Here is a 21,494-nt window from a genome sequence, read left to right as displayed (position 1 = left end):
AACGCTTCCTTTAGTCGAGCTAGCTTGATGAAACATAAATTATAGTTTTAAGATTTACTCCAGAAAGAACTTAAGGAAGTACACCCCATGTTGAATTTTCTTTTGTTCTTCTTGCGAGTCAATCAATTTGTCATATCAATTCATAATTATTTTCGTGGAATTTTACTACAGATTCGCTATGGAATTACTTGAAAATGAATATCATTTAATCGGACCAGACGCCGCTTCCATGAATCGAATTACATGCTCCAATAGTCCAAAAGATTGTTCCTTATCCTATCCAAAATCCAAAATTCCAAAATCCCATAAGAAAGATAGGTCAAAGAATACTTGTATCTGTGAAACACCGCATGATGAAGAAACAGGACGAACTACGAGCAAGCGCCGAAGAGTTTCCAAAAGTGCAGCAGCTAGAGATTTAGAAAGAACAAATACAAAAAGAGAACGGAATAATCGTGAAGAAGATAAGTTAACCGAAGAATCAGCAGAGTGCACTTGCAGCTCAACTTTAACGGATGAAGATAACGTTTCCAAAATACAAGAAAATATGCAGCATGCGTTAGAAAAGAAAGATAAAAGACGACGAAAGTCGGTTCACGAGTCTCTGATGGGTACCCCGAGCATGAGACGAATTAATAATCAAACAATGGAAACTGGTGATACAAGAATAGATAGAGCAGCAGAAATTGTGAAAGAAATGGATGAAGAGGATTTTGAAATAAACAATGCGGATGAGTCGCAAAATCAAATACGGTCCAAAAAGGCCATAGAAACAGAAAAAGAGCTTGAAAGATGGATTGAGCGTTGTCGAAGAGAATGCGAGCGACGAAAAGATCGACGCCCTCAGAATAATTAAATTTCTCTATTAATTCCGTGCTTTTCTTACAAGATATTTTAATTTAAATTACAGATTTCTTCACTTTTGTAAATCCATGTATGCAACCTCCTTTCTCATTGTGATATGAAAATTTTGATGTGCATAAATTGTTATAAATTTATATAAAAACATATGTCATTTTATTATATATCGTTATTATACATCGTTATTTTACACGTATCTCTCACTAAAATTACTGTACGATATTTTTCTGGTTTTATATTGTTTTTCCTTTAATTGTACTTTTACTCTTCGTGATTCAACATATTTGGAGAGATGCGCAAAAACTTTCCGGTTCGATCGGTTGGAATTAAATAACCAGAATCTATCGCGAATGAAAGTGCCTTTCGTAGATAGGACTTTACCTCGCTGTTTTCTAAAACATTAAAGGTATGTAATACAGGGTGTTTCTTTTAAAACAGGCCACCTAAATATCCCCTCTATCTCTGAAAATACAAAAAATGTTTCTGACGTAATCTAAATGGTTTCAAAAGACGAATCAGATGGAAGAATCGTTTTTTATAAATTGTAATTTTTTAATCGTTTTTTCTAGGTCACTCGTGTTTTTTACGTATGTACACACATTTTTTGTTGTTGTATATTATAGCAAATATTATTGTGCATTCATACATGTTTAATAGCACGACCTTGAAGTGACCGTGGACTCTAAAATTTAAACACGAGTAACCTTAAAAAAACGATTAAAAAATTACAATTTATAAAAAACGGTTCTTCCATCTGATTCGTCTTCTGAAACCAGTTAGATTACGTCAGAAACATTTTTTGTATTTTCAGAGATAGAGGAAATATTTAGGTGGCCTGTTTTAAACGAAACACCCTGTATATAAAAATAATATTAATATTAATTGTAACATTAATATGCCTCGTAAGAATATCGTTAAGATCGCAACCAACATGGGGTCGCTCTGTCCGCAAAATACATTGATTAAATTTGAAACGCAATAAACTCGTAATATAATTGATTCCGTGCGAAAACTATACCTGCGTTTGAATATCTGCGAGGTGGATGAATGGTTTTCCTTCTCGCATTTCCTTTACGAAATTTACTGCATGCATTGTTACGCTGTTTTCGAACGCTATCTGTGTATGCAACTTTTCTTAAATACTTGTATACCAAATCAGTAACCGTCGATTTTTGATCTTGTCTTCGGAGTAGATTTTGTTCAGGATTTGTATTATTTTTACCTCGAGCTGCTAAGCTATTTATCATGTACAATTATTAATGAGAATAAAAATGATTAATAGTCGCAATTCCATTTACCTTTCCTGTTTCTTCCTTTGGTCTACCTCTATGGGCTCAGGCCAATAACCTCTGTTTTTTGGTCTCATTCTGATTTCATTTTATTATATTTGAATAATCATTAAGAAGAATGGAAGAAGAATGTTTTAAAAAAGGATTTGAAATACAGACACTCTCGTGTAATTAATAGCACTTATTAATTTTGTATTATTTCTATAAATTGAAATTTTTTTAAAGAAATAATATAAATGTGCCAAATTACAAATTTGTGTTTAAAGTTTTTACCGGTAGACGATATTAAAAAGGAAGGCAATACATAGTTCTTTCGATAGCTACGAATAGCGCTGTTAGAGGAATGATGATAGTAGTTTACATCATGGTGGTCGTGTAGCTGTCAACACCTATTAGAAGAATAATGTTTCATAAGGTGATATTTTCTTATATTTGGAAACGAAATACATTTAATGTTTTATTTTCTTGCACAGCGCATTTGAATATATACGATTACGCTTATGTCATTTACACTTTCATGCGTAGTCATTATAGTTTCATGAACTTGACATTTCAAGCTAAGGGTTTACATCAACAATCAACCTCGAATTTATTGACTTTCTTTAGACAGTACTAGCGAGACATGTACATGTAATAGTGTTATAATGATATAGACTTTTCAATTTTTAAGCATTAACTTGTTAATATTTCTTTCAGGGAGCAATTAAAAAGGTTTCAAGCACCAAAGATGTATCTCAATCTAATATCAAGTCTAAATCAAAAAGTTCATCCTCTAATAAAGAATCAGAGGATTCTGAAAAGTTGGAATCAAGACGGATTAGAACATCTAAGAGCACTGAACAAAAGAGAGAGGATGACAGTCGCCCAAAATTATCACAATCGTCTAAAATCTCTTCAAAACAATCAGTTAGATCACCTCAAAGCAAATCTATCAGAGAAACTTCATCCTCTACACCTGTATTAAATGTTAAGAGTTCTAAAACATCTACGAGAAACATTTCATCTTCTAAAACATCAGATAACTTTATAAGGAGATCAAGTAGTAATAATGCACCAAAAAGCCACAAATCTAATGAAAAAATTCAGAGTAGTTATTCAGAAAAAAGAGGAACGAGTACGATATATGTACCACAATCAGTGACAAACAAACTTAATGCTAGATTAACTAACAAAAATACTAATCCAGTTCCAAAGAATGAAGTAAAAGTTAAATCAAAGTCAACTGCAGAAATACCTGAGACAAAAACAGAGTCTAGACAACGTAGACTATCCAGAACATTGAGCCCTAGTGAAATAAGAATGTTACACTCTGCTACAAACAGATCAGACTCTACACAAAAAGTAGATCAAAGTAAAAATAATCAGTCAGAGACAAATCAAATAGATAGTGAATATGATTATGAAGATGATTTTGAGGTAAAATACAAAATTAAACGATAAAATACAGTTGATAAATTTTTAAAATTTATTTGCAGGATTATGAATCTGATTTCCAAGAGTGTACCGATAGTGAAACATCTGAAGTAAGCGAGGAAACCAGCAACAGCCAGAATAATTTACCTGTAAACCCAATTGAACTACAAACAACAAAACAAGTATTAATATTTATTTAGCTCTAAAATAATGTTAAATGTAATAAGCCTTTTGTTTCGAATCATCATTTCATTACAGCGAAAAGTTGTGAATAGTGCTGATCATAAGGAGGAAGAACACATGCATGATTCTGGTCATTATGAACTTACAGAAGCTAGAAAAAGGGCAGCGAGAATAGAATCACTTGCAAATGATCCAAAGATATCTTCTCTCCTTGAGATAAGACATCCAATTAATAAAACCTATAGGTTTGTTCTGAATAAAATCAGCTTCCAAAATAACTAAATTTTACTGTATAATTTGTATCTCTCCATTAAATGATTTAATAATTATTGTACTAGTAATTTATTTGAATTATAATTTAACGTATACATGTTGTTTTTTTTTAATACAGTGAAGATAGATTGTCGGAAAATAAATCGTTACCATCATCTACTGACGAAGGCTTTGAAGATAGTCGTTCTGGCGACTTTACAAAATCACCCGCGCTCTCACAAACTTCATTTATCGAGTTTCGTAAACCCAAAGAAAATCATAAAATGAAGGTAATAAATATAGATTAAAATAAAGTAATTCAATTTTGTATTATTATCATTAACTACTATTACTTTCAGAAATCGAAAAAAAGTTTAAGCAGAGGAGAAGAGCTATTAGAAATGATCAAATTAGATGTCATGGAGTGGTCTCTTTTAGAGTGTTCGCCTATACCGTATGAGGAATTCATTCGAAATTATGGAAAATTAAATACACAACAAGTATGTTGACTACATAATAGTATTCTTACTAAACAATTAATGTACCTGATTTATAGATATCTACACAAACCGGTGAAGATAATATCGATGTAGAAACACAAACGGAGAAGATTGTACTCGGAAATAAATGGACTCAATTTCCAATAACTTGTAGAAGTAATTTAAAAACCAAAGAAGATTTAGACTTGTTTAGAATGGATCAAATTGGAGTTGGAGATGACAGTGATGTTGAAACTGTGAACTCTATATCATCACCATCGTTTGATGTATTACGATTATGTGATTTTCTCAGTCGTGCAAGAAGAGTTGTATTGTCTTTATTAGAAGAAAGACGATCCGGGGGTAATGTTTTTAAAAATGAAAAGCAAGTGCCTTTCAGCGACGGAGTTGTTAAACTTTCTATAGGTTCAATTACATTTTTGGCTGGCAGACCAGTGACAATAATTCATTATTCTGAGGTTTTAAATAAAATATTAATGACTATTCATTCAGCTGTTGAAGAGGTAAGAATTTATATATTAAAAAATGAAATCTAAGCAACAAAAAATACATTATTTATTTTTAATAGGAAATTGAAACATCTAATATACAGGATTACATAACTGATTGTTGTATTGGATGTGTTTGGAATATTTCTGAACCATCCATGCCAATAAAATTATTTTATTCGACCTGTCCTATTACTGCGTGTTGTTTCCATTTGACCAATTATAATGTTGTATTTGCTGGACTTCAAGATGGGTATGCTATTTTATCATTTATTTTTAATTAATGCAAGTTATGTTTTAGTAAAACTATTGAATATTTTAAATAATAGATCAATAAGTCTTTGGGATTTGAAGGAAGATGAAATGTGGCATCACAAAGTGATAGATAAAGCAAATGAACGAAATTGGACGATACGAATGTCCACTTATACAACAACAAATACAGAAACAAATATTCATACGTCACAAATAGTTGCAATACGTATATTATCTAAGATCGAAGAAAAATCATTAGAACAGCGTAGCAATAAATTTGTACCAATACAGGTTTGTTAAAATTACTATATGCGTAATTTAAAAATGTTTGATTAACATCCTTGTGTTTTCTAAAATAACAGATATGTAGCTTAAATGAAAAAGGTTCTCTTATAATATGGAGCGTTTTGCATAGCATGGGAATAAATGTTGACGATTTAGGATTATCGTTTTGGGGTAGCGTAAGACTGGTTAAAAGTCAGGAAGTTCTTTTACAATTTGATAATCGAAAAAAGTAAATATCCTATAACAATCTATGTACCATGTGTAAAATATAGATCTCATTAAAAGTTTTGAACTATTTAAAAGGATTGATGCAGCTGCATTTATTGATATGCATGTGGATTGTGTTGATAGCAACAATCTTTATATTGCCACTAACAGTAGCAATATTTTGCATGCTACTTGCGTTGGTAACAAAGCTAATCCTGCTGTATATGGAAACTTTGATACTAGTAAGTTATAAACAACGCAAATCAAATTTAAGTAACGTATTATTAATTTATATTAAATATAATATTTCAGATCCCTGTGGAAATGTAACTTGTATAGAGACATGTCCATTTGGACATTCTTTCTTTCTGGTAAAATTTTTTGCATTTTCTGTACTTTAAATTTCGCCTTACCTAAAATGATTTTTATCTTTTTCATTGTAGGTTGGTTGTGATGATGGAACAATTCGATTACATTCTTTAAATATTGAGAAACCAATTTTACAATTAAAGGACGAGGAGAATAAATATGAAATAAAGTCGGTACAGTGGTCAAAATCGAAGCCATTCACAATTTTTGTATTGGACAATAATTCACGGTAAGGAAGACGGACAAAACAATGATTACCTTAAATAATTTAAATATTTTTGTGATACAAATTTTTATATCAATGTTATAGTGTACATATGTGGGACTTGAGTAATAGTGATATACATCCAACGTACACAGTAAACATGCAAAACAGTGGATATATAAGCAGTATGCAATTATCATCCTGTAAAACAAAGCAAGACATGTCTCATCAATATTTAGTACGTCGAATTTTCGTGTGTATCATAATTTATAAAAAGATAATACAAACAAAACAATGTTTTTAGGCCTTTGGAACGGAGTCCGGAAATGTAGAAATACATAAACTAAAAGCAAATGTTCGTTATACTAAAAAAGAAGATTATTTAGAGGAATTAAATACTTTTCTACGATACGTTACGATTTTATAATAGAAAGAACATTGCTACTGAAGTTTGCTCGAGGGATTTGAAGCTTTTTATACTTCCAGTGAACATAAACATGGATTTTTTGTGCCTTAAATTATGTATTTAATTTAAAGGACAATCTTGTACAGCAGTGATGAACATGTGATATTGGTATTAATTTTGCATTTTTATTCACAGAGAGCTGAAGAAGAAATTTTAAACAGTGTGTGTATAAATTTAAAATAATTTTTAATTATTGCATTCGTTTGCAATTAGTAACAATCACCATTTGTACAAAAGTAGTGTTATTTACTATGCACATTCTTCACGATCATTCACAAAAATGAAGCCGTCCATAAATTATATACAAACGATCATTTTATAATATAACGAGACATTTAAACAATATACTATTAATAAAAATATTACTCTGAAACAAATTTTTATTAATCTAAGTATCACTTTATCCAAATATAGATATGCTAAGATCTCTATACACTTAAAAAATGAAAGAAGAATATTTATTTTTATTTATTCAGCACTATATTTAAAAATACAACAAAAACGAGGCTGTAAATCATATTGCAATGGAAATCTAAACTTTTCGCGCCATTGCAATGAGTTTGATTTGCAAGATCGTCAACAATATTGGTGTAACTTGGTACTCGTTGTATCTGATGAACCTCGATTTGTAAATGTTGCGTTTCTTCCTGCAAAAAAAAAAGAAACATTTGAATTTGTTTTTGATATTTCATGCTAATTCATACATGCAATAATTTTCTATAAAAATTTCTTGTTACACATATACAATGTGCGATTATTGCTCTTGGATCGATCAGATTTTAGCGCGGATCAATGCTGAGGCAAAGCCGGAGAAAAAGAAGCATCAAATTCATGTAGATCCTGTTATAATAGTTCATGGAGGTGCAGGAAGAATACCACGAAAGAAACGGGAACGTATGCTTTTCGAGGTTACAGAAAACATTTCATTGACTGCTATTCTCTTTTGCAAAGATGCTTGTAAACTCATTTGATTTACGCTGATAGGTTAAAAATGCAGCGATAGAAGCGTACAGCGCCCTTATCAATGGTAAATCAGCAGTAGTGGCAGTAGAAAAAGCAATTTCGTACATGGAAAGTCGGTCACTGTTTAATTGTGCTAAAGGAGGTTCTTTAGATATTAATGATGAAGTTGTTACTGATGCTGCTATCATGACTGTAAATGATGCCGGTTGTGTGGGTGCTGTTCGTGACATAGAACATCCTATCTCCCTAGGTTCGTTTTAATTACTCGGCTGCTTAATAAAATTTCGTAAAATTAGATCTATTATATAGCAAGAAAAGTGTTAGAAAATACAGACCACGTGCTAATCGTTGAAAATGGAGCTCAGAAGTTTGCCTTGGATAACGGAATTCAAATTTTACCGCCGGGAACACTGAGCATGCGCGAATCCGTAACGTCATACAGTTCGGGTGAATACAAGTCGTATGGGTCTTGCACAATGTTCGATTGTCCAAATTATTTGAACGAAAAGGATAACGATAATAACGAATGGGAAGATAATGCCGAAGGAAAGAAAGAATGCGATTCAGACTGTATTTTGAAGCGATCCATGGAAGGAGAATCGTATCCTTATCGCGTGTCATCGTTTGATTCGGACGGCTTGTTCGACGAGCCAATACTTTTGGAGGTATGCTTTGTTTCTTTACTTTTTTAACTATGAAAATAATGCGGTATGTTGCAAATGATGGATAAGAAAATTATTTTTAGACTAGCGCAGTTGGGGTAGTTGCATTTGATCGAAAAAGACGACTCGCAAGCGGTACATCAACGGCGGGAGAACCTAGAAAGCCGATTGGTTCTATAAGTGCAACTGGCACGGTGATTGGCTGCGGCATTTACACTGATGAACATGGCTCCGTTTCCATTTCTGGCAACGATACAAATATCTATTGTTATGCTCCTGCGCGAAAAATAATTCGATATTTATCTGAAGATGCTGAAATAAGTAACGCAGTAAACGCAGTGCTAGACAATTTTGAACAAGAAACGGGAGAGTCTAATATAGGTTGCATTGCGTTGAACGCAAAAGGCGATCCTTGCGTTTCTTTTAAATGCTTGCATTTTCCTTGGGCTTTTTGTCAGAAGGGTTACGTTTATTACGGTTTAGAGCAAAATGAAAAGTTTTGGGAGAAAGTAGATGTGCTCGAACGACCTTTAGACTGCATGTGCAATTCCTCAGACGAAGATTAAATAGTTGTTAATATAATACATCTATAAATATTCTTATTTATTTATTGGTTTACGGATAGATAGAAATATACTTTCACATACCGGAAATATGATGCTATGATTCGTATCATATATTCCATACATTGAAAACGCAGGTGTTTGACCCTTGAAGGTGTTCCCGAAAAGTTTATCCATTTCCAACAGCATCGTGTAAATCTCTTCCCGTCGTAAGTCTGTTATATTTTCATGAGCTATCACCTGAAAACAATATATTATACAGGGTGTCCAAAGCCACCCGTTCTGGGGTGTTAACTTCTCAGATATGCATATTCGGCAAAAATGTTTCGGATAAAAGTTGCAGGGATCAATGGAGGACGTAAGTCCATGACCTTGTATTTGACCTTCGGATCCATTTTCAAGGTTATTTGGAGGTCAGTACGTGTTTTTTAAATGGGAACCCCTATTTTTGACTACGGATTCTGAAAGAGCACGAAATTTCACGTTCAGATATGTACTTATGTCCTACATTAAAATGACTTCTAGAGGCTATTCAGAGATCAAATCATTGTTTAGTGGTAAATAAAAAATGACACTAAATACAGGCATTAAGATTGAACGAGGCATCTGATTCATAAACTTGTCTCCGACGTTAAGCTTGTTCTCCATTTCCGAGGTCATTGATAGGTCGACTTACATTATACTAGGCCTCTATGCTTGACCTCGAGTTTGGATAGTGATTTGACCTTTGAATGGCCTCTAGAAGTCATTTTAATGTAGGACATAAATACATATCTGAACGTGAAATTTCGCGTTTAGGGGTTCCCATTTAAAAAACACGTACTGACTTCCAAATAACCTTGAAAATGGATCCGAAGATCAAATACAAGGTCATGGACTTACGTCCTCCATTGATCTCTGCAACTTTTATCCCAAACATTTTTGTCGAATATGCTTATCTGACAATGAGAAGTTAACATCCCTGGACGGATGGTTTTGGACACCCTGTATATTAAATTAAACGTCGTTTCTAGAATATTTTAATCGTGTCTTTGTTCCAGAGAAATTACCGCGCTCAACGGGGCCCATGCAAGTAAACACACTTCATCGGTATCCATTTCATTGAAGCATAGCGTTCGATAATCTTTTTTTCTCGCCTGATTGTTGCTATTTTGCGTTGAACTTCCTACGATTGTTACAATATCTCCAGTAAGTTAAAAATGTTTCAGATATCCTTGATATTTAAAATATATTTACCAGTCTTCCCATCGATATTCTTCAGGTCGACAAAAGCCACATCTCCAAGACCGGACATCATACAGTAAAGAGCACTCAAATCGATTCCAGCTTTATTTGCTACAAATTAATTTGTTTATTTCGATCAATGTTTAAGTCACGTCTTCTCTCTTGCTAATCCAGACACGTGTACCTACTTTGTATAGGTTTAGGTAAAGAGTGAAAATTATCTGGCATTTGCTCGTTATTGTCGCTCAAACCAAGGATAGAGCTCTTTTCGAAAAATTTTCCAATCATGCTCACATCCGAACAACCGTACTTCGAATTTGAAATATTCTTCAGAGCAGTCACGAAGGCGTTCCATCCTGTAAGGGAATCGTTCCAAAAAAAACCCAGCTGTTTGTAAATTAATTCTGTATAAATATTTCTCATAAAATATTCTAACAGGATTTATCCGCTTGCAGTTGGAGAAATTGTTTCTTTATCCTCACCGACATCTCTGTATCCCGTGAAGCATGCCTTAGCTCCCTTCAGGTCTTTCAAACTCTTGAACCATGAATCCTGTTTGACCACTGCCGCGATTCTGACAAACTGGTTATTCTTCTTAGGTGTTGCTTGTACGATCGTTTTAAGACCCATCCTGAAACAGCACTCTACACACTATAGAAAACGTCTATCTTCTATGAACTTACGAGTGATATTTGCTCACTTTCTGGCCTCGAATAGCTCTTCCGGCCTGGCGACAAATATATCCGCTCGCTGAGTCTTCAAATCCTTCATGCACGACGCTCTCGTCGGCTCTTGGATGCAGGAAATTGCTGGTTCCACGCCGTAAACGATAGCAGCTTCTCTAAGCCATCGGCATTTTTTCTCTTCTAGGTTCGACGCGACGCACCATCGTACTCTTCTCGATGGATGGCACGTTGCATGGTTGTTGGCGCTCATGAATCGAGGAACTACGATTATACACATCGTTGTTGTGATTATTATAAAGTGCACTGAAAGCTTCATTATCGTCTGAAGGATCAAACATTTTTAGATTAACGAAAAGAGCTACTGTATGTAGGTTTGAAAAATTTTGTAAAATTACGAATGTTTTCTTTTGCTTCATCAACGTTGTAATTAATTGTTAATTACATCTGATTAGGAAGTCCTCCGGCGTTTCCAGAGTATCTGTGCTCACCGGCGTTGGATGATAGTTCTCTAACAAGTCGCGAAGTATCCAACCGTACTTCTCCGTCTTCAGGGAGCTCATCAACTTCTCAACCTTTTCCGCTATCTCTCTGGTAAAACGCAACAATCGCTTAAAAACCATACTGTTGATGGTACGAATTGTCCAGCTTATAACGTTTCTACTAACGATCTAGCAACAATCACTGGCCATGGTTTCGTTATCCACACACAGGGTTTGTCGAACTTTACCGGCCTCGTGGTACCATCGGGACAAAGGTAATTGTAATTTTCCTTGTTAATTCGTTCATCCTGTTTTTACATGTTGATTCGTTAGCTGATGGAAATCTCAGGATACTGTGTTGTTCAAAACAATTAGAGGCTCGTGTTTCTATGGATCTACCGGGTGAATCAGATAAAATATTACAAACTATTGCAGCTATCGACCTAATTCTTTTTTTTTAATTAAATGATACGAGATACCTGATTGTGTGGCGTATAAAACTGTTTCTAAAATAGATTCGTCGTCTTCTTTAAATTGGAAGCTATACTAATTTCTTTTTATTTAAATAGCTTTTGGATAACATTTATATGATGGTTAATGATTTATGGCAAAGGAAAATTAAAACAGACATATTTTGCCTGAAAATTCATTTTATCAAGTATTGAAGGTGACGACCATTTTCTTGTAAACATGTATTTATTTCTTTCATAATGTTATGACGTACATCAGACTGTTGCATTTACCAACTGACAAGCATCGTGTATTCGAGTTTTCGAATACAAAATCAAATGCAAAATGCTTGTAAGTTAGTACCTGCAATAATGTTGTCCGATACACAATATTGTAAGAGTCATAGTATTGGAAAAAGAAGAAATAAATGTTAACAAGTAAATGATCGTCATTTGCAATATTTAATGAAATGAATTTTAACACAAAATACATCTGCTTCATTTTCCTTGAACGCCTCTGCGTATTCGTTACTCCATTATTCCCTTTGCCATAAATCGTTAACTGTTAGAAATATTAAAAAATGGTTCAGGTAAAGCATTCCATTTAAGAAAGACGATGTCAGGTTGTTTTGACCTTATGGTAGCCACTTTAGAAAAATCTTTTATACACCACACGATCAGGTACTTCGTACCATTTAATTTAAAAAAAAGAATTAGGTCGATAAGGTTTCGGTTCCGGAGATAATACTTTGTAACATTTTATCTGACTCATCCTGTAGAATATATCAAATTCCAAGGCAATTCAGGTGAACACGATGAATCTCTAATAAGAGTAAAACTATTTAAACAATCCTCTAATTATCTTGAACGGATCAGGATCTGATCTGCCTACCTTGAAATGTTCTAGAGTATCGTTTAATCTGACCCATGCTATGTCACCTGCGTTGTCGGTGAGACATAACAAGGCACCCTCTCGACCGTGATATTTATCACTCGAATAACAGCCAGCAGAATTGTCGCATGCGGCACAAAGATTCCTGTACTTTGATTCTACGATTAAGAAGATCGGAGTAATTCTTCATAAACGAATGTAAGTTCACTTGACTAGCTTTAACCATCGGTACACCTACTTAATTTGCTATCGAATACAGAGTCCGCGGACCAGGGACCAGCGATACACGCCGCGTCAAAGAAATCAGACAAGCCGGTCATTCTGTTCTCCATCAATGTCTTCTCTGGATCGCATTGTTTCAGTATTACCCACTTTTCGAAGTACTGTAATTAAGACAGGTATTCTTAATTTGTATGGTATCTCTTTGAAAGTATAAAACGATTGTTGTGAAGACATTAACCGTAGAGAAAGCATTGGTCCAATCGTCGGTGTTATCGAGTCCAGGATGGCAAAAGATTTTACTCTTAACGTCCCATATGTTCTTCACGTCCTTGTGAACCAAAACTACCATCTCGTAACGCTGCTTTTCTACGAATGTAACAATAACGATGGAACATCAGAGATCCCTCAAATGTACGAATAATTTTGATGGTATTCGATTTACTTTGTAATTACCATCTGGGAATAATCTTAGCTCGTTCGTGACTAGAATATTGTATTCGTTGTACGCGGAGGCCGCGACGAGATCTTCTGGTTCCAACACGGCAAAATCGGCATTGGCCATAGTCAATCGTCGCAGGCAATTGAATCTACGCAATTCGACAACGCGTTCAAACGATAAGCATGGTGAACGAATGATGCTGATTAATGATTTTTAAACGGATACGAGATTTTTCAATCTTCTTATGAATTTGTTATACTCGCCTATCGTTTCCTATAACACACTCTACCTGACTCCCCGTGGTTACCAATTGCGGGCATAGTCTACTGATCCTTTTTGACGTGTGAACGCTTTCCACCACGCACAGTTTCACTGAAATGCCACCTTTTTATTTACTTGAATAATTGCATTAAAATTACATACTGTTCACGATAAACATTTCTTCACGTTTACAACGTTAACAAACTATTTTGTTTTATTGTACAATATCAATCATAGTGTCCGTTCGAGTTTAACCGCAGCAAATATCATAAATCTGATTATTTAATAAAGGCGTTAGAATAATTAATATAATCATCTGATAAAAGCTTTAGAATATTCAATAATTTATTTGAAATTACAAAATGATTGATATTGTACGGTTTCATTTGTGCATAATTATAAACCGGTTATTTTGAACAGTATGCAATACTGATTTCATACCACGGTTCCAATTTCAAGGTTACTGTCGATTCGGCAAACTCGTTATAAAATAGAATGTACATATTTAACTTGTTACATTCGTATTTAATTTACAAACACAGTGCTATCACTGTTATTGGAAATCTTATGCCTCTTCAATTCGTTCTTTTTTAATAAATGGTAGATAATAATATCTCGTATACTTACAGTGTTCAGCGTTTACATGTTCATGGAAGAACGCATGAAGAAGTAATAGAACGAACAACCGAATATCCATTTTCGGTGTCTGACCAGCCAACATCTTAAGAGGAAAAATTGATAAGTCCTTAATCACTTTAATTTGCTAGAGAACATACATATACGATTGTTTTCTATCTTATACGAAATTATACAGAAAAATTACACTGTTCTAGTAATAACACTGTTCAATATGTATTTCTCAAGAATTAAGGATGATGGAAAAAAACAGCTTACGGATTCGTATTCATTGCAGAAATTTATAAAAAACGTCTACTAAATATTACATCAATCTCTCACGCAAAATACATTCAAGAAACATTATCGGTTTAACAGTTTCAGTGATCAAGCGATACCTTGTTGACTAGAAGCATGACGATGTTAATGAAACACAAAACTTTTGCCTATACTTTATTAATTAGACGAACCGCAAGATGACATCATTGAAACAGTACATAGTTATCCGACGCTCGTCGGACGTACCTCTACGAAATGAAACACCGGGTTCTCTTCATACGTGACCAGTTCTTTGTTTCTCTGGATGTATAAACCTGACCACGTTTCACGCTCGAAATAAATAAAACGATGGCACAGAAGTAACGTAAGAACGGAACCGAGATAACTAATAGTGTATTATGAAGAAAAGAAAAAATCGGATGGTTCGGTTACATTGAACAAAAGCTTAACTCGATGACCACTAGAAACTCAACAGGCGATGATCAGAGAGAGTTTACCACATGGTGCTCGAACACATGGAGAATTTCTTTGCGTTCAACACGTATGCACACATGTAGTCGCACGAAGACTGGATTAAATCGTCGCTGGCTGTTGATGCGGCCAAAAGTCCAGTAGGGAACTGGAATTATTGAAGCTGGTGGGGGCTCTGCGTAATACACGCAACGGTACAGTAGATAATGTTAATGTTCCTCGATAGCTTCAGATGAATCCAAATGCTGAAGAACAACGATGATCATTGATTGTCAGACTTTCTTAGATAATTGAAAAAATAAGAAGTATTTATTGAACAAAGATTGCATTCGTAGCAATACATTTGATAAATTATGGAACTTGAAATGGTTTGTACAAAAAATTCACCTTCTATACGCAGGTGAAGATTTTGTTCGATCTTTCCGCGTATTTTCCCGATGAGTCTACGACAGCACTGTAATACTCAGAATGTAAAATATAGGAATTCAAATATCGTCATGGATTTTAATATTACCATAGTTATAGCTACAAGAAAGATATTTTTATTTTAAAGTTTCTAATTACATATTAGAATTCCATTTTAGAGACTCAATTGAGACATAATATGGGAATTGATATTGCACCGCATCTCCTATTAAAATTTCAAACTTTTCTTGCAATGACAATTTCTCTTGATATTGGCCTGCTCATAAAGGAACCTGAGTCACCCGACAATTGCTACTGAATTACTTTGTTAATGCTACAATTGTCAGAAACGACGATTGCGAGTGAATTATTGTCATCCATATGCAGCATAGTTTCAACCAGACACGTGTCCGTTCTATCATTTTCTATTATCGGTATTACTTTCTTGCATTGTATAAAAATTTGTTGAGAAATTCACATCTTCCAATCTAATTCAGCTAAATACGTCTTAATAAAATGATAAAAAGATATTTTAGTAATCAAATAATTAGATTGATGAATGAAGTTTTATATTTCAGACAGTTATATTTTGATTTTCTTTCTGATGCAGCTAACAAATAATATATAAATGCATATCCGGTGAACAGCGGACTTCATACTAATGAGATAATTTTAATCAACATTGACAGCAACGTTTATAATGTATACTGATGTTCCTATTACATTTCAAATTATCTCTCAACAAAGTATGTGAAATTAAACAGTGAGTACTCGAAAATAAATTGGGGAACATTTGTGTCATCTATTAGGAAGCAGCTGAAGCTGTTAATTGTCAGCTTATCGGTCGTCCTGCCGGCTGTCTGTAAGTTGCCAATTTATCGACTGATCATTCGACAATCGCTAGGTTGTCGACTTATCAATCGATCATTTGGCAGTCGGTAAGTTGTCGCATAGCTTTCGCTGTGGCTTGATAGGTAGCGCTAGTGTTCCCCGGTCTGTGGCGGCCGCTGTCGATAAGGCAGATTGAAGAATTTTCTCACCGCCAACTTTTTGTAGCAACGTTTATTGTTCTTTTGTTATTTTAAACAAATCAGAATTACTTTTGTAACCATTCATTCTTCGCTGAGCAATTCAAACTAAAACACGTATCTGCATTTATAACAACATTTTCAAATACATATTTTCAATATTAAAACTCTAACTATTCATTTCATACATGGAATAAATCTTCCATAGGTTTGTGGCGGCCGTTGTCGATAAGGAAGATTGAAGATTATTCTCACCGCCACCTTTTTATAGCTACGTTTATTGTTCATTTGTCATTTTAAACAAATTAGCATTACTTTTATAACTATTCATTCCTCGCCAAATTCTCAATCCATTCAGACATGTAAACCTTTAAATTTATCAATTCCAAATATATTATTACAATTTATACGCAATTCGTTCAATTTAAATGTGAAATAAGCTCCCACATTTTTGGTGACCCCGACGTGATAAAAAAGAAAAACAATCCGCAACAATTTTGAAAACAACAAGGAAGAAGGAACTTTAATTTTCTCGGGCGAAGAAATGTTTTCCATGGTCGGTAATCCTAGAACAGCAGCGTATACGACTGCATCGGCTTGAGCAACACGTTCGCCTCACTCAAATAAGCAGAAGAATTGGTCGCAAACGCCTTACAACACATTACACATCATTCAAGAGGCACCGGGACACACACGGTTGAATCTCATCCCGTGGTTTCTTCACATTGAGCAGGATGGAAGTGATGGCACCATTCCCCTCGCACTCATGGCGACGCTACTCCAGAGGTTGTACGTTTCTCAATTAAGTCAGCAACGGGCCAAATACAACCAACCTCTGACGTTATTCATTGTCCCGCATCTAAAGCACGATCTTCCTAGAATGCCTTTCTGTCGAGTCCACTAGTAGTAACCAGACGAAACGCTCTCTCTCTCCTTTTTCCTTTTGTATTGAATATCCAATAATCAGGAAGAAGATCAACTACAGCGAGCAGTCTTAATTCTTCTAGAGCTCTTTACAGCAACGTATCATGCAACAGTCCTAATTGCAGCAGCAGAGCAACACATCATGCGTCTACGCAGGCACGGACCTACAAGGACCTCATTTGCGACCAGAAATCGTAACCCCTCTCCTAGGGTGACCATTGACGACACACTCCCCACGGTATGAAAAAGCCCAATACTTGATCAAGCCTCAACTTTAGACGTTTCCTGAAGAATCTTTTCTACGATGACTTCTTCACTCGGGGGGGAGTATTGTGGCGGCCGACGTCGATGTCGATAAGGAAGATTACGCTATCAGGATTTTTCACCACCACCTTTGTCGAACCATATTTATCCGTTCATTTGTCATGTTTAAAACAAATTGGAATTGCTTTTATGAACATTCATTCTGTACTAAATCCTCGAACCATTAAGACATGTCAGCCTTTCAAAATTCCCTTTTCAATAAATCTTTTAATTTGTACAATCGAATGTTTTAACTTTTAATCTTTAATATAGGATAAGCCCCCATAGGTTTGTGGGGTGATGGTAATACAGATTCCGTAGGTCGGTACGATTCTCACTGTCGGAAAGGCATACAGTAAAAGCTGGATATATGCAACAAAAGTTTGGCTGGATATATGCAACATCGCTATCCCCTCCACTTGGGGGGATCCCCCTAAGCCGAACCGAGCTGCTAGGCGAGGAAACCGTGTAATATGATCCGACTGTAATATCGGTGTGACTAATACTAATTCAACGATACAATTTTTTTATTTTTGACCTTTTCTTAATGAAACTATTACTAACGCATTTGTGAGATGTTTCTAATTAAAATGAAACGAAACACGATATAGTTTAAATTATATCTATTTATTAAACATTTCTAGCAAGTACTAAACTGGTCGATGACTTCATAAACTTATTGTTGCGCCATTTTCAGATTATTTCTGAGCAGTCGAATTATTGACTGCAAATTAGGTGCTTTATGATGTTAGGAAAAGTCCGTAATTTCCTTCAAATCGGACAGTTTCTTCCTATTGAAAATTAAACTAATTTACAAGCTAACGGTAAAGAGCCGATACGAGGTTGCGCCGTAACACAGTAAATAAAAAATAATAATAGAACAAACAACATAGAATCGATACCTCGCCTGGATATATGCAATGTTTGGGTCCCAATCTCGCTTGCATTTATCCAGCTTCTACTGTGCTAGTAACATCGGTTCGTTCATTAACCAGTAAAATAAATAATGAACTCGATTCGAAAGTCGGTTATCAAAATAATTAATTACAGTTAGTTGCTACCGATACCAAAAGACAATGATCGTACATCCCTGCCTTCTTTATATCCCTGCATCCCTTACATACCTATACCCTTGCATCTCTGCTTCGTTTATATCCCTGCATCCCTTACATATAAGCATCCTTTGTATGTATCTCTGCTTGCCTCACATCCCTTCATTCCTCATACTCCAGCAACCCTTATATCCCGCCGTCACTTACATTTCTTAAATCGCGCTTTCGGGATTCGTAACAGTGTTGCAAAACGCGCAACCAGGATTTCTCGTTTAGCAACATTGTTACGCGGCCAGGGGGCAAGCACCTCACAGAATTTTTGCTCCTCACGAGGCCGCAACATTGTCGCAAAACGCGCAACCCCGGCCTCACGTTCTGCAACAGTGCTGCGCTCCAGAGCGCTAATGCATCAAAGGAAACTCAAATTCGGTGAGGCATTTGATCCTGGATATCCAACAATAAATATCCAATGCGTTTTGCATCAGTGTTGTTGCTCCATGACATGCTAGAATTTTCTGGGTACAGCTTGTTATGAGGTCACAACAATGCTGCAAAACGCGCAACCCCGGCCTCATGTTTTGCAATATTATTACGCTCCAGAACGCTATTGCATCAAAGGAAACTGAAATTCTGTGAGGCGTTTGATCCTGAATACACAACGATGTTGCAAAACGCGAGACCTCGATTACGCGTTTTTGCCACAATGTTACGAATTCATGTCACGAAGTGTTTATTTAATAAGCTAAGAGGATAAATACAGCATATTAAACATATGCAGAAAATAAAATGAGGGTATATGTATGTTTAACAGGTAGATATGCACCCCTCAGCAGTCGCTATAAGACTGAGGGAGTTTCACTTCGCTTTAGGTCGAACGGTTGACAACGGTGCCACAGCCAGCTACCTTTACTCGTATCGGTGTCTACAGATTGTTTCTTTTTTTTTTTTGTTAACGTGGGGAAATCTTGCATAAGACCCCCCGCCGTCCTTTGGGGGCGGTCGACGGGGGAGTGTCAGATTCCTACTGACTAAAACCCCACGGCGACCAACACTGGCGATAGAGGAGAGCTCCGAGACCTTATGTATATTACTCCGAAGCCCTCCACGCCTGGCATACCGGTGCCCATACCGAGTGTCTAGCATCCGACACCAGGGGTCGCACCCGGTGCCGGTCACACTGTCGCCTGGACTCCCAGTAGCTGAACAGCAGCTTAAAATCCAAATCTCTTCCCACCAGCAAATTTCTCGTCAAGAACATCTCTTCCTCTTCAATCTCCAAAAACAAATAAACATGGATACTGCACAAACAGCCAATTTCAACGTGCTGTTTTCGAATTGCCGGAACATTGTCAGCAAGAAGCCAGATTTAGAGCTTATTTCGTCCTCATATGATGTTATAATTTGCGTTGAGACTTGGCTCAACCCCAACTTGTCATTTAGTCTTCCTGGTTTCTCTATAATCAGAAGAGACAGATCTTGTCGAAGGGGTGGTGGTATCGCCATCTTCCTAAAGAAGAACCTCCTCTGGTCCCACATCAGCTCCATTTTCATCGATGATAACTTGACGGAATCACTCACCATCCGTATTAGTCTAAGCGACTTGCATCTCACTATTTGTACATGCTACAGACCCCCGTCTTCGGATTTCGATCAGGACAAGTGGTATCAGCTCCTGCAGCAACTTCAACAGCAAGGACCATTTATTTTGGTCGGTGATTTTAACTGTCACCATGAAGCATGGAACTGCATAAATAATTCACGGGCAGGGGAACATTTTCTTCAAGTTCTTGAAGACACAAACTGTATGATTCACAATATCAACCATCCGACATATCTTGGACACTTCAACTAGCAAGGCAGTAATCTTGATCTTGTCATTTCTCCCTGCAATTTTGCTCACAAAATACTTACTTTTCAAATTAACGACCCCTGGGGATCCGATCACTTCCCCTTACACATATCCGTGCAAACTACCCGTTTCATCTTCAAACAACGGCGAAACAGACTCACTACAAAACGAATTGACTGGCGCGCTTACTCTGACCATCTTGAATCTCTCACTCCTGTTTTCCTCTCTAGGGAGTTTCTTGACTTACATCCTTTCGATCAGTACTCTGTCTTCGTTGAGATGATTCAACAATCTGCTGAATCTGCTACTCCTGCTTCAAAAGGACACTCTTCTGTCCATATATAGAGGTCTCATTCACTCCAAAATAGAATATTGTCTTCACATTTTTTCTCCTCACCAGCATGGGCTCATCCAAAAACTGGAGAGAATTCAGCTAGCTGCCACTAGACTCTCATTGGGTTTGAGGAATTCCACACCTAGCAACGTCACCCTCGCTGAAGCCAAACTTCCACCCCTTGCTTTACGTGCTGAGTACCTAGGTAAAAAGCATACTACAAAGATACTGACAAACTCTGCTCACTTTCTCAATAGTCAACTTGCTGCATATCTGTCCAGTATTGACAATCTCAGACCACAGATCCGTCGCCCTACTAATCTCATTACTCGTATCATTCAACAAATTTGGTCTCTGAAACCCCTTCTCATCAACTCTAAGGAGTGTTTGTTTGGATCTTATCAAGATCAGTCTGAACTCCCAGTTCTATGTGACACCACTACAGGGCTCAGTTTGAAGAATTCAGATGACATTAATTCAAAATTTCAAGAGATCCTTTCTACTAGTTATAGAGGATCCACCCCAATATTTACTGATGGTTCTAAAACACTAACAGGGATTTCCACTGTGGCTGCTTGATTCTGCCCAGAGCTTGGGCAGGCAGAAGCTACGAGCATTCAT

At 35.9% G+C, this 21,494-nt stretch overlaps 3 protein-coding genes across 8 annotated transcripts; 2 read left to right on the top strand and 1 right to left on the bottom strand.

The window, feature by feature from the left end:
* The first annotated feature begins 2,501 nt into the window (after window positions 1–2,501).
* LOC114878225 (cytoplasmic dynein 2 intermediate chain 1) lies at window positions 2,502–6,857 on the top strand. The gene is made up of 15 exons (XM_029191787.2): window positions 2,502–2,565; window positions 2,847–3,566; window positions 3,626–3,745; window positions 3,822–3,991; window positions 4,138–4,288; window positions 4,358–4,498; window positions 4,555–5,001; window positions 5,067–5,239; window positions 5,316–5,532; window positions 5,604–5,755; window positions 5,830–5,975; window positions 6,046–6,104; window positions 6,177–6,331; window positions 6,413–6,545; window positions 6,612–6,857. The coding sequence occupies exons 1-15, from the start codon at window positions 2,554–2,556 to the stop codon at window positions 6,732–6,734; spliced, it is 2,919 nt and encodes a 972-aa protein (XP_029047620.2). The 5' UTR covers window positions 2,502–2,553; the 3' UTR covers window positions 6,735–6,857.
* Window positions 6,858–6,942: 85 nt separating this feature from the next.
* LOC114878228 (transferrin) lies at window positions 6,943–15,199 on the bottom strand. 5 transcript variants are annotated; one of them, XM_029191794.2, is made up of 16 exons: window positions 14,754–15,199; window positions 14,241–14,376; window positions 13,616–13,724; window positions 13,367–13,500; window positions 13,152–13,279; window positions 12,930–13,074; window positions 12,692–12,849; window positions 11,537–11,658; window positions 11,314–11,459; window positions 10,886–11,132; window positions 10,668–10,816; window positions 10,374–10,541; window positions 10,198–10,296; window positions 10,011–10,126; window positions 9,046–9,201; window positions 6,943–7,420 (listed from the first exon to the last, which is right to left on the bottom strand). In XM_029191794.2, the coding sequence occupies exons 2-16, from the start codon at window positions 14,332–14,334 to the stop codon at window positions 7,238–7,240; spliced, it is 2,154 nt and encodes a 717-aa protein (XP_029047627.1). In that variant the 5' UTR covers window positions 14,335–14,376; window positions 14,754–15,199; the 3' UTR covers window positions 6,943–7,237. The 5 variants fall into 5 exon arrangements, with proteins under 5 accessions (XP_029047627.1, XP_029047626.1, XP_029047625.1 ...); XM_029191793.2 differs by having other exon boundaries at window positions 14,241–14,334; window positions 14,754–15,197; XM_029191792.2 differs by lacking the exon at window positions 14,754–15,199 and adding an exon at window positions 14,627–14,747 and having other exon boundaries at window positions 14,241–14,334.
* Window positions 7,432–9,035, top strand: LOC114878240 (isoaspartyl peptidase/L-asparaginase-like). Of its 2 annotated transcripts, XM_046287007.1 has the most exons (3): window positions 7,432–7,681; window positions 7,758–7,986; window positions 8,046–9,035. In XM_046287007.1, exons 1-3 carry the CDS (start codon window positions 7,520–7,522, stop codon window positions 8,426–8,428), a joined length of 774 nt encoding a protein of 257 aa, XP_046142963.1. In that variant the 5' UTR covers window positions 7,432–7,519; the 3' UTR covers window positions 8,429–9,035. The 2 variants fall into 2 exon arrangements, with proteins under 2 accessions (XP_046142963.1, XP_046142962.1); XM_046287006.1 differs by lacking the exon at window positions 7,432–7,681 and having other exon boundaries at window positions 7,760–8,401; window positions 8,482–9,035.
* Window positions 15,200–21,494: the final 6,295 nt, after the last annotated feature.

This window comes from Osmia bicornis, chromosome 9 (assembly GCF_907164935.1).
Source record: "Osmia bicornis bicornis chromosome 9, iOsmBic2.1, whole genome shotgun sequence".
Lineage (NCBI taxonomy): Eukaryota > Metazoa > Arthropoda > Insecta > Hymenoptera > Megachilidae > Osmia > Osmia bicornis.
The sequence above is the reverse complement of the archived record's forward strand: the minus strand, read 5'-3'. Positions and strand labels throughout refer to the sequence as shown.